The 13812-nt window shown below is 38.7% G+C and overlaps 1 protein-coding gene across 1 annotated transcript in view; it reads left to right on the forward strand.

Annotated features, from left to right (window-relative positions):
* The window catches only part of TRPM7 (transient receptor potential cation channel subfamily M member 7), a 107999-nt gene that overhangs the window by 72924 nt on the left and 21263 nt on the right, over window positions 1-13812 (forward strand). Inside the window, exons 14-25 of the mRNA XM_084817192.1 lie at window positions 855-995; window positions 1608-1742; window positions 2674-2954; window positions 3383-3611; window positions 4763-4918; window positions 5165-5308; window positions 5393-5521; window positions 7027-7311; window positions 8671-8845; window positions 9851-9983; window positions 10197-10381; window positions 11648-11780. Of these exons, the coding sequence (XP_084673318.1) occupies window positions 855-995; window positions 1608-1742; window positions 2674-2954; window positions 3383-3611; window positions 4763-4918; window positions 5165-5308; window positions 5393-5521; window positions 7027-7311; window positions 8671-8845; window positions 9851-9983; window positions 10197-10381; window positions 11648-11780 (2126 nt within the window). The remainder of the gene's footprint in view (window positions 1-854; window positions 996-1607; window positions 1743-2673; window positions 2955-3382; window positions 3612-4762; window positions 4919-5164; window positions 5309-5392; window positions 5522-7026; window positions 7312-8670; window positions 8846-9850; window positions 9984-10196; window positions 10382-11647; window positions 11781-13812) is intronic.

Below are 13812 nucleotides of genomic sequence, written 5' to 3' on the forward strand. Positions count from 1 at the left end.
TGATTCCTGCCACTCCCCAGTGCCAGGCTGGAGAAGAGGGCTGGGGCTCATCTCATCATACTTGCCAGAGGGTGATGGAACATTTGCCATGGTGGGTCTGGCAAGCATAAGGGTGGACCCGTGACATTTTCTCCCAAGTTCCATTGAATTCAGTGGGTCTTCTGAGTAATGATGCACACAATCATTCTACACAGACTTAAGTAAAATATATTCCAGCTTTTAAATTAACAAAGGATACACAAATATACATGTAGAAGAATTTGTATTTCTATACATGAATGAATATTGCAAAATACAATATTCTTTTTGAAATAATTTTATGGAGGTCTTATAGAGGCACAGTTCAAGTATAATGCTCTCTCCTTCCTCCCCTTTTGCACTTGGATTCCCTCCTCCAATGTCCTGGTTTTTGTTAACCATAGTTTGCTACGATGTCTGAATCCTAATTGACACCTTGCCTCCAAAGCACAGTTTTGAAGGAAATGGGCAGAAGGAACCATGTGCAAGAGGGGAAGGAAGGAGTGCTTGAGTCACTTGGGTGCTCCAAATAGGCAAACAGTGGACAGCATTACACCTAAATTGAGATGCTGAGTCACTGGTACATGTTGCCTACCCAGCAGTGATCTTTCAATCTGATACCAAATGCCTTGCTTTCCCAGTCCAGTTGTTGGAAGTTTCTTTAACTGGAGGTGCCAGGGAATGAACCCAGAACCATGTGCATACAAAGCGTATGCTTTAGGATTGAAATGTGGCCCTACCGTCGATCTCTTTGTGTGGAACTCTGATATGCCATACGGAGATGACAACATGTTTTAAGTATTATTAGTTCTAAATTAATATTGCCTTTTCCCCAGGGAAATCTTCCTCCAGGATATAAACTCACTTTGATTGATGTGGGGCTTGTTGTTGAATATTTGATGGGAGGAACCTACAGGTGTACTTACACACGAAAACGCTTCAGAGTAATATACAACAGTCTCAGTGGCAGCAATCGGGTATGTAATTTCTTTGGAGTGAAATAATGCAAACTAATGTATTATTTCATCTTTTCAAATAATCCACTTTGCATAAAACAACAGGAGTTGTTTTCTGAGAAGAGTGTTTCCCCTAAGATCGCCTATAGCTTTTTTGTACACAGTATTAACTGTATTATTGTTGAGTAGTTTATTAATATAACTATACTATTATTATAGAAATACTTGGGAATATAAATACATGATCCAGCCCAGTTAAGTGCTTAGCTTTTCACTGGATTGTACCCTCAGTGCTCAAAGCACTTCGCATACATTATCTCAGAAAACCTTAAAATAATTTTTCAAAGTAGGCCAGTATTATCCCAACGCTGCAGATCAGGGCTGGGCTGAGAGATCTGAAACTTTCCTAAGGCTCCCAGTGAGCTCGTAATTGACATGAGACTTAAACCGGGGACTTTCACAGCCCATTCATTCACCACTCCGTTGTACTTTGTGATACCTTATTAGCTATTTATAAACCACTTTAGTATTGTAGTTCATTTAAGATGTTATTGTGGGTCTCAATGATTTTCACAATTCAGCTAAGATACTACATTTGAAAGAATCATGTTTTTGTTCATTTTTAATTTTCAGCGCTCTGGACGAAACGCTTCGGGCAGCACCCCTCAAATGCGTAAAAGCCATGAACCTTTTGGTAACAGGGTGGATAAGAAAGAGAAAATGCGGCATAATCACTTCATTAAAACTGCACAGCCTTATAAACCAAAGGTATGAGACACATGGCAGCCTGTAGCACTTGGAGGAGATGTATTTGGAACAGAGGACTCTTGGCCTCTTAGTATGATATTGGCATGAATCGAGATTATATAAGTAGTGTATTATACTTGTTAATAATAGCATCTTAAAGAGAAGATACTAATATCGGAGTGGCACAAGTGATGAAGACAATTCAAACAGTAGCAGTTCCTTTTGTGACACGTGCAAATGAGCTGGAAAAAAGGAGAGTTATCACTTTCCTTCTTCAAGTAACTTAACTGAAATCTCCCTCTCTCTTTGATTTTTGTGCTATGCAATCTTGCAGTAGTTTCCCCTTGTTTACAAAACAGTATTTTTATGTATGGGAGATACTCGCATTCGGCATTTCCTTGTAGTAAGGTGTCAGACTTTATCCTAAGATAAAATTATGGCAATATTCCAGTGTGTAAGATGTTGATGGTTCTCTTTCCAATACTTACTTTGACTTTCTATGGTATTTTTTAATTAAAACATAATTTAATTATTTGAGGGATTTATATCGTACCCTGCCCTTCAAGAAAACCTTTTCCCTGTTATGGGTAGACAGTCTAGTTTGTGCAGGCTTGGCCAATGGTTTTAACCCTCCATTAACTGCCTGTAATCCTCCTAAATAGGGCAGTGAAACAAGTAATGTACATTGTCTTTAACTGTACAGCCTTCACGAGTACCACAGTGAAGACTATCAAAAAGGTTGTAACATTTGTTGAACACTTTTAAATGTGTTCTTGACAGAAGCTCTCAATATAAAAGCTCTTCTGGTGTTTTTTCTTTCTTAGTTTGATGGCTGAACTCCACATGAAATTATACTGTTGTATTCTCTTGCTAAATTGTGTGTAATGCTTTATGATCCTAGCTGCCCTTCTTCCATAAAATTCTTGAATTAGTGCTGTTTTCCTTTTTTAAGGCCGATACCACAACAGAAGAAGGAAAAAAGAAAAAAACCAAAGATGACATAGTAGATATTGATGATCCAGAAACAAGACGCTTTCCTTATCCTCTTAATGAATTGTTGCTGTGGGCAGTGCTAATGAAGAGACAAAAAATGGCCCTTTTCTTCTGGCAGCATGGTGAAGAATCCATGGCAAAAGCCCTAGTGGCTTGCAAGCTATATCGTTCAATGGCTTATGAATCCAAACAAAGTGACCTTGTTGATGATACCTCGGAAGAACTGAAGCAGTATTCCAAGTAAATATTCCATCTCATTAAATATTTTATAAGATTTTGGGTAAAACGTACAAGTTGTAAGAGACTCTCAAAACTGTACATTTGATTCTGGTTTCGAACGCTTATTTTTATTTATTCCACATGCCCAGTTCTTCCCTTAAGGAGCTCAAAATGGCTTACATAGTCAGAACTGCAGAGTTTGGTAGCTAAAGAATCTTTAAGAAGAAATTAAGCTTCTTGTTTCTTAGTGGTTGCAAACAAACATATAAACCCTGAAAGCTAATGTAAGAATTGGAAAAAGGCCAGGCGAGGCTTTCATTGGTCATGAAGTTTGACATCAGTGTCCTGAGCCATCTCCCATAGTATAATAGAGGTGAAGAAATGTGCGTCTATATTGTGTATATACCTCTTCAACATGGATATATCTTACAAATTTTTTTCTTTCCCAGTGAGTTTGGGCAGCTGGCAGTTGAGCTACTAGAGCAGTCATTCCGACAAGATGAAACTATGGCTATGAAATTGCTAACTTATGAGCTAAAAAACTGGAGCAATGCCACCTGCCTTAAACTAGCAGTGTCTTCACGTCTTCGCCCTTTTGTAGCTCACACTTGTACACAAATGTTGTTGTCTGATATGTGGATGGGAAGGCTGAACATGAGGAAGAATTCTTGGTACAAGGTAAGCAGTCTTAAGATTTGTCTTCTGTGAAATCCATCATTATTATTACTACAATAATGCTTAAATGAAAGGGAAAATATGTTGAACACATAGTCATGCGAAGTCATTCCTCACTGTAATCTTTAGGGTTAAGTAAAATCAAAGCAGGAGCTGGTATTTGAATGAACAATAACTCTTCTTTTGATGCTTTATTATCTTTTTTAAAAAAGGTACAGAAATGTAGAAGGCAGAAACCAGGCAAGTAGCCCTTAACCAGAGGTGGATATCTAGATCATCATGAGAACTAATATACTACTAAAAATTTAGTGGTGAAACATTAACAGACTGAAACCCTCTTGTAAAATTGAAATGTCATTTAGCTTTCTACAGGTAGTAAAGTAAAACGTGATGTAGAAACTGTTCATATTTATATTTTAGTAGCACAAGCTGAGCAAGTGAGAGCGCTAACACAATTCAGACAAATCGGCAGTGTGTGAGTGGGTGTAAGTTTTCAGAATGGCATATATCAAACAAGCCATATAATTTGCTTGATTATCAATAGCAGGAGCTGTGTTTCTCTCTGGATACCATGCTGAAAATTTACCCCACAATGTAAAGACTATAATAAGAAAATTCTGTAGAAGTGTAGTACTGATACAAAACATCGTTCAGCATAATTTTTAAAGCATGATGTGCTGTTGTCTGTCTTGTGTTCCAATTCATCATCTCTCACTTGCTTAGCTAGTCAACTAAGAATAACGCCCATTTTACTAATCAGAGATGGGTGTGCTTCAGAATTTTAAAAGGGAATCGGAAGAATGACTCGGTTAACTTTGTACATTCGCTGCAGAAGGTGGCAAGTACTCCTAAAAAAAATTAGGATGAAGGGACGAAGTCTATTTAAATACATCCCGTCTAATAATGTTTTAGAAATTGCAGATATTTTCTCCTTAAGAATAGTATGGAACGTTCTATGTGTATTGTAGTAGATAAACATAAACATAAAAACCTCATCATTCTTCTACATGTTTTACTTGCTACCTGATAGATTTTGCTGAAAATACAGAGGGAGCTGGGGAGAGGCTTCTGTGTGCTGAGTGGTTCTGTTGTTTCTTAGTGTACCACTGAGTGGAATCATCCTTTTAAATAACTCAGTGGTCACATCTTTACAGGTGATACTGAGCATCTTACTTCCCCCTACCATACTAATGCTGGAATATAAAACCAAGGCAGAAATGTCCCATATTCCTCAATCTCAAGATGCACATCAGATGACCATGGAAGATAGTGAAAACAACTTCCAGAACATAGCAGAAGAGATACCAATGGTAACTATACACACACACATATACACACAGATCCAGACTTAGTCATGCTTAGAGTTAGATCCAGTGGAATCAATGAAAAATGTTAGTCATGACTAGTCATGACTAACTTAAGTCCCAGTGATTTCAGTGGTTCTACTCTAAGAATTTCACTGCTGCTTCTCTGGTTCCAACCCAATGTTTTTTATCAGCAAATACTAACTGTATTCTTCCTACATGGTTTTAAAATGTATATTATTTTAACGTTAGGAAGTGTTTAAAGAAGTAAGGGTCTTGGACAGTACCGAAGGAAAGCATGACATGGAGACAGTGATAAAACCCAAGAGGCTCCCCATTACACGAAAATTTTATGCCTTCTATCATGCACCAATAGTGAAATTCTGGTTTAACACGGTGAGTTTGTTGTGGCATAAACTACTTTTCCTTGCTACATGTACTTTTCTTAATATTTATTTAACGTTTTATGTCCTTTTGTAGTTGGCTTACTTAGGATTTCTGATGCTTTATACCTTTGTGGTTCTTGTGAAAATGGAAGAGCTACCTTCAGTTCAAGAATGGATTGTCATCGCATACATCTTCACATTGGCTATTGAGAAGATTCGTGAGGTATGTTTGCATCATTTGTGCTGTTTAGTTTATTGAAATGCATAAGAGGTTTTTAAAAATATCAAGAGTTTGTTAAGATGAACTTTACAACACAGAGAGGCTGTGCACAGTTGCAGAGCGAGGTTGTTCTTTCTCACTCTGTTAACCAGGGGTTGTCAGACATCCACACTTGTGCATAATGTTTGTGTAGGGCCTGTACATCCAAAACACCATGGGCCCAATGTGCATGGGCCCAAACCACACAATTGCGATCTCTCATGCATCTAGGAATCAACTGTGTGATTTGCCTGTGCCTGCTGTTTATGCACACAAACTCTGCAAACCTTATGAATGCAGAAGTGTCACAGGCATGTCCAATGGACTAGGCAGAAAAGCATGCATTCACTCCACTATGACACTTCGCCTCTACATGCTGTGACATTTGCTTGAACAGGCCCATTCATGAATGGTATGAAATCATGTTCCATTTAATACACTTTATATGTTGTTATGCAGTTGTCTTTAGTGTAGCCAACTTTAGTATGATAATTGATTCCCAAAGGGAATCAGAAGCAAACTCTGTTGCTGTATGGATGTGAACTATCCACCGGATGTAATTCTCAAACACTATGATGGTCCTAGGAACCATCCCACCCCATTCCAGGAAAGTCCCAAATGGCAGCAAAGTGCTCTGAAAGAAGAAGTTTCAGTAAACTGAAACTGATCCTGAATTATTTCTCTTCATTATCTTTTGAGTGATAGAGGAGTAGACTTCCATTTCCTACAGTGCTGACAACATAGCGCAACCTAATAAACCAGGCATGCTTACTTAAAGGATGACTCTTTCTGATATGGAGTATAGAGTAGGAGCAGGGTTTACATTTCTGTAATTTTGCTACCTCTGTTGACCTGTGCAAATGATGATAATTTATTATTATTGTTTTATTTATATAATGAGATCTGTGTGCATGGTGCTTTGCAAACCTCTACAAAGGTTTGACAGGTCTTACCAGAAGGGGCTTACACAATGAAGCAGCAGAGGAAGGGAAGGAAAATCAAGGGATGGGAAGAATACACAGTTATTTCAATGTCATGTAGTTTGGCTTAGTTATAGTAGGATATTGCTGCAGTATTGGCTCTCTGCAAACTATGATTTGTTAATCAGGAGCCTGCTACAGAGACACATGCTGCTTCCCCCCCACCCACTTTTTTTCTGGGTCAAATTCCTCTCTCCCTTGTTTTTAGCCTTAACCGTGGTCTGGTGTTACATTTGTGCCAACTCAAACCATGATGAAGACAAAACCATAGTTTGCAAAATCATTTCAAACCAAGGCTTCAATCTCTTGTGTCTGATTTGCATTAAACATAGTTTGCATTGGTACATATATAACTAACTGCTATGTTAGTTATGTATGTCCCTAACTATATAATTAACTCTATAAGTAACTGGTATGTAACTTGGCACTTAATGGCCTTGATATAAGACGAAGTTAACAATGCCAAATTTCTCATTATTTTTAATGCAGATCTTTATGTCAGAAGCTGGGAAGATTAGTCAGAAGGTTAAAGTGTGGTTTAGTGATTACTTCAACGTCAGTGATACAATAGCCATTATCACTTTCTTCATTGGTTTTATACTAAGATTTGGAGCAAAAGGAAACTTCAATGAAACTACTTACAAATTAAATTATATTTTCGTTGCTGGAAGACTAATTTACTGCTTGAATATAATCTTTTGGTATGTGAGGTTACTGGATTTTTTGGCTGTAAATCAACATGCTGGACCTTATGTCATGATGATTGGGAAAATGGTAAGAATTTATTTTACAAAAATAGAATTATGTCTTTTAATTTATCATATTTTAATGCAAGTTTTGCAGAAGTGTTATATTTTACTATAGTGTGAAACAGGTCTTCCACAAATAAAGATAGACAGATGTGTATTGTTTTCTCTGGAAGCTGTTTGCCTGTGGAGAAGGAGGGATATAACTCCCATATTTATGATTTGACTAAGGCTACACATGCCGTAGCTCTTGAAACCATCAGGGTTTTACCTTCACTGTATGCGGTGTTACGTTAATGGGAAGAGGCTATCAATGGTGAGGGATCAAAATTATGCATACCCATTCCCCACCTTATGTTTGCCAGGCAGGCACAATTTGCCTAGGCCCCATGCACATAAATTTAATCCACATGATCACACACTCCAGTTTTGGGCTTTGCAATTTGCATGGATTTGCGCATACATATGTAAGCTCCTATCAAATATGATGTGCATAGCCGAATAACACATGGGGACAAAGCAGTTGTATCCTACACTGTGCATACATTGCAGATGTCTTCATAGGACTGCTGTTGTATATATGGCCTGCTAAATGTGAAAATGAGCACAGTTTGGAGGGATTTTTCCTACTCCGGTTCCATTAAATTGAATGGGAATTGTGCAGATGCTCAGTTATGCACAACTTCTGTTCATTTCAGTATGTATTGGGCGTAGTGTGTGTGGGGGGGCTATTTGCACATCATGGCAGCATATCATGGCTTAATTATGTGGGGCTGCAGCGCAGTCATAGGTTGGAAGCCTGACTTGTGAACCCAGACCAATGGGTTGCTTAGCCCCTAAACAACCCATCAGTCTAGGTGCACATCACATTGACAACCCCTGATCACTGATTGGAGATTGTTTACAGAAACCGTAAGTGGCTCGCAGGTGTCATGTGTCCCCACAAATTGTGGGATAAATAACCCATGGTTTACCACTATGACATGCAAACCGGGTCTGTGTTTGATTGTGTGTGTGTGTGTGTGACAGACAGATATGTTCCAGCATCAAGGTGGAACCCCCGACTAGAATGTTGAGTTTAAAAGTAACATTGAATATTATATACCCTAATGAACCCATTATTGGGCTTCTAGGTCGACCAGATCCTACTGTCTGCTAAGTCCTGTGAGTATAAGCCATACCATAGCAGACAAGGAAAATGCCCTAACTCAGCTGCAGAATCACACAATAAACGTTTTGTGTTCTGGTGTCCTGAAGGACTGAGTGTCAGAAAACTTCATACATGGCTTGAGTAAACCTCATAAAATGAGTAGGGTGTTAGAGGTAGTGTTCTCTTAGACTTTAACTGATATTTCAATTTCCTTGACTCTAGCTCTGTTTTTAACAGGTAGCCAACATGTTTTACATTGTAGTGATTATGGCACTTGTCCTGCTCAGTTTTGGAGTCCCCAGGAAGGCAATACTTTTTCCTAATGAAGAACCATCCTGGGTTCTAGCAAAAGATATTGTGTTTCAGCCCTACTGGATGATCTTTGGTGAAGTTTATGCTTATGAAATTGATGGTAGGATACTTTTTATTGTTTGTTTTGCAGTGAAAAGCATACTTTAATTTGGTGTTTGTCCTGGTTTCACTTTTAAGAGATGATTTGTGTAGATGAAAACATGCTTGTCTTACATTCAAATACTCTTTAGGAAAACAGTATAAATGAAGTGTTAAAAGTAAAATCTCATTTTAAAATGTGAAATTCCAGTTTTTTAAACACCTTACTTTAGATATATTTAATTTATTTATTTATTATTTATTTATTAAATTTATTAATTGCCCATCTGACTGGTCACCCAGCCACTCTGGGCGATGTACAACCCACCATAAACAATTTAAAACAATAAAATTTTACCATAAATTTTTTTTTAAAAAAATACCCTAACCCACCCCAAATGCCTGCCTGAACAACCACGTTTTTAATGCACGACGGAAGCTCATTAAAGAGGGGGCATGACGGAGTTCCCTAGGGAGGGAGTTCCACAGAGTGGGGGCCACCACAGAGAAGGCCCTCTCCCTCGTCCCCACCAGTCTAGCTGTCCTGGCTGATGGGACAGAGAGAAGGCCATCCGAGGCTGATCTTGTTAAGCGGCCTGTCTGGTGCTGCTGGAGGTGCTCCTTAAGATGTGAAATATTTTTTTATTCATTACCAGTATGATGGTAAGGTGTGAAAAGGCGAGGTATACATTTAAAAAATAAACATGATGTGAGTTTTGTTTTAAAATGAGTACATTTTATTCTGTCTTGTCTTAAGAGTGTGAAAACTGAAAGGTGGCTATACATATTTTAAATAAATGAGTAAACAAAATTCTCAGTGGCTGGGGCTAGAGATTTGTGTGTTTAATATACAGGCACACACAGCTATTATTCCTAAATGCTGAGTTTAGGATACACTAGCTGTGCAGCAGCTGCTACTTGTGTGCAGAAAAACTACAAGTGACAATGTTTTGTTGATATGTTTTAAAGAGCTCTGTTTCATATTTGTAAGAAATATCTGACTGACACTTTTTCTTTATCCACAAAGTATGTGCAAATAATTCTGAACCTAATGTTAAAAACCTCTGTGTGACGGGATCATGGCTGACGCCATTTCTTCAGTCTGTCTACCTTTTTGTACAGTACATTATTATGGTCAATCTTCTCATCGCTTTTTTCAAGTACGTATATATTTCATATGATAGCTTGACTATTAAATTGATGTTTAAAAAGTAGCTTGATGATTGTAGTACCATGTGAGAAAAGTCCTACAGATATTTGTTTTGATGTACTTTTCCTCCAATATTGTATAGATCAGAATGCAAGAGAATTGTTGCTTGTTCCTAAGATATTTCTCATATTAAATACTTTATGTCCTTTTCTTTCTCTTTTAGCAATGTATATTTACAGGTAAAAGCCATTTCCAACATTGTATGGAAATATCAGCGTTATCATTTCGTTATGGCTTATCATGAGAAACCTATCCTGCCCCCTCCTCTTATCATTCTTAGTCATATGGCTTCCTTGTTCTGCTGTGTATGCAAGCAAAGAAAGAAGGACAAAACTTCAGATGGGCCAAGTAAGAACCTACAAAAATAAGCAATGTTGTCCATTCTTTGTATTATGTAACATTTAGGGATGTATAAGGATTCTGGTTATGTTTAGAGCTTATGTGAAATGCACCCCTCCAATTCACCACCCCATTAGAAGATGGGGAACGGGAGGCGGGGGAAATGATTTGGCTATTTTCTTGGGGGTAGGGCAGTAATGCATTGCCTTGTTTCTGGGTCAGGGAATGCTTAAGGTGGTGGCAGAATCACACCTCTGAGCTCACTCCTCCACTGCTACAAGCGGCATCTTTAACGTTTTAAAATAGGAAAAGATCTGCTTCCCCTATGAGTGGCATTCGTAAAAGGCTAAAAGAGGGCAAAGTCACCACCACACTAAGTCTTCTTAAGCATTCCCTTCCCCCCACCCCAGAAACAAGGGAAATAATTTTGCCCCACCCCCTTGAAAACTGCACTTCTGTTTCAGGGATGAACCTCCCTTCCGATTCAGGAGAAGCCGGACTTCAGGGACAATTCACCCAGCCCTATGTGTTATGAATAATCTCATTGACATACATAGAACTGAATTTTAATCTGTTTTAAAGTAATTTATTAAACTATTAATAAACTATTTTAAAACTATTATCAGCATGGAGGTGCCATTTTGACAGTGTCTTGTGCCCAAATGAAGCGCTGAGACAGATACGATGGTATACCTCCTTGTAGAGGATAGTACTGGACATGTGGGTGACCACACAAAGCATTCTGGGTCTTGTATTTTCCCTCTGAGCTGGTGCTGCCTTAAGCAGGTTGCTTTACCCTGCAACATGGCAGGACTTGTCCTGAGTAAGATTTATATGAAACTGTGATTACATTCAGAAACTGCCTGATTTCTGCAGGTCTACTACCTGTTTTCCATCGCTTTGCTAAAAATTATATCCAGTTTTTCCCACATCACGTGTGGTAAGAATTTTGTACCTGGCTCATGAGCAGTGTGAGATGGCCTATTTGAGGTAACATTAAAGGAAAGCAAATTGTAAACAATCCAGTAGTTTTGTTGTTGCTTTTTACTACCGAGGGGGCACCATTTGTATTTTCTGCTTCAGCCACCAAATCTTGTAATGCATATATATGACTGAGTTTCCTTGTTTAAAGCACTTCTGTGATGCTCTTTTTAGCTTTGGCTTACTTCCATTTATACAGTCTACTTTCATGGTGATGATTACTACCTTACCCTATCTTCTGTGTGACAGACTGTTGGCAGGCTTCTAAAACAGAGTGCCTTTTTCATTCTCTAGAACTGTTTCTAACAGAAGAAGACCAAAAGAAACTTCATGATTTTGAAGAGTTATGCGTGGAGATGTATTTCAATGAAAAAGATGACAAATTCCATTCTGGAAGTGAAGAGAGAATTAGAGTAACTTCTGAACGGTAGAAAACTTTAATGAATGAACATTTAAGCTTTGCTTTTATATTCAGTGTAGCCACCTTTTACAAATACATCAATTTCTTTTCAGCTGTTCAAGAGTGATTGGAACATCTTAATGATTAGCTCTTGCACACTTTCAGTTCAGTGTAAATATCAGTATGGTTAGTAGCAATTGTTGGCTAACAGTACTGCATGCAAGCTTTTGGTTGCCATGAGCTACTGAAATATTCTCATTTCAGAGTGGTAGCTATTTTAGTTTGTTTGCAACAAATGAAACAAAGAGGTTGCATTCAAATGCTAGTGGAAAGCCATAGAGAGTAGTATTGTTTAGAGTGTTGGACTGGGACTTCTAGTCCCCACTAGGCCATGAAGCTCACAGGGTGACTTTGGGTGAGTCAGCTCAGGGTGGGTTTGCGTGATCATTTTCAACCATGGAGGCTTAAATAACATGTAGGTTGTTGTTTACACGTAGGTTGTTGTATTGCCCGAACCCAGCAAGGTTGGGTTGTTGGTGTGGTTAACAAACCACCCAGAACCCATGGGCTGTTTTAGGGTTGTGGATGGTTTGTTAGCCACACCAATAACTCAACCGTGCCGGGTTTGGACAACACAATAGCCTAAGAGTGCGGGTTAGGTTACAGAATGAGTGCTCATGAGTTCCCGGCATGTGCCACATTGGCTCATTGCGGCATGTGCCACATTGGATCATTGGCTGAAAATGATCATGTGAACCAGGTCTGACTTTCAGCCTAACCTACCTCACAGGGTTGTTGGGAGCATAAAATGGAGAGGAGGATCATGTATGCCACCTTGGGTTCCTTGAAAGAAAGGCAGAATATAAATGTAACAAATAAATAAAATTGTCTAAGTTGACCCAGAGTTTTGTGGCATAAGCTTTAATGGACTAGAGCACACTTCATCAGACACATAAAGTGTATTATCTTCACCTGGCAGTCTCTCACACACATATACCTATATAATTATTGGTACAAAGAGGGGAAAAGGAAACAAAATTAATAAACAGTGGGCCAAAAGTTACAAAATGCAAGACATCTAGTTAGTCTGTGATGTTTCTGTGCAAAGCTTAAATGTATACAAGATAAGAAAAGAATGATTCATTCAAAAGAGATGTCATAGGTGATAGTAATGTCTTACTACCTGTGTTTAACACCTATAGTGGGAGAGAAATCAGTGGTCCCGATTTAAGATCTAATGAAATTTAATTAGTCCCTCTGGTTGTGTGTATAACATATGTGTTCTGCCATCTGAAGATAACACTAAACATATCTGACAAACCGGACTCTAGTCCAGAAAGCTTATGCTGCATAAATCCTGAGTGTTTAAGGTGTCATAAGGCTCGCTGTTAAAATTATCTAGATTGCTTGAAAAACATAGGCCTGCCCTATACACCAAGGCAGTATATTCATATACTGAATATGGCCCAGCAGTGGCTTGATAAACAACCTATTTTTGCTACCTGCCATAGCCTCTAAAATATAGCAGGATGAAAATCCTTTGAAAATCCTCCCCTTTGGGGGCTCATCCGATCCCTGCTGCCCATCCAGTTCTGCTTGCGTTCGTGAATTGAGCCGCAGTCTTTTCCTGAAATCCAGGGACCTTTTGCATTTTTTAAAAACTTTTCTCATGAATAGGAAGTTAATGCAAATTCTGGCTGGAATTGGTGCAATTATGTAAATTGCACCCGCAATTTGCACAACTTTCTATTGAAGAGGAAAAAACCCAGAAAATGCACGAACTGGCTCTACTCGATGCAGGTCAAGTCAGGCGAGCTTGTGGGGAAGCATGCTGAAGTTTGGGGGGCTAAGCTCCTGACAACTCCGGAAACTCCACCTCCCCTGGACAGATTCTTCCAACATCCCTACTCTGTGGGTGGCTGCTTTATGCTCACAGGACTCTGAATTATTTCTCATGGTGTATTTGGAGTCCTCTCACAGCACAAAGTTCATGAATTTCTAACATTCAGTGAAAACATGTCTAGCTTTGCTTTCTCCCATCCCCTAATTGCTATCTTTT

This window comes from Heloderma suspectum, chromosome 11, assembly GCF_057233095.1.
Source record: "Heloderma suspectum isolate Gila_16-S chromosome 11, 16-S_ref, whole genome shotgun sequence".
Lineage (NCBI taxonomy): Eukaryota > Metazoa > Chordata > Lepidosauria > Squamata > Helodermatidae > Heloderma > Heloderma suspectum.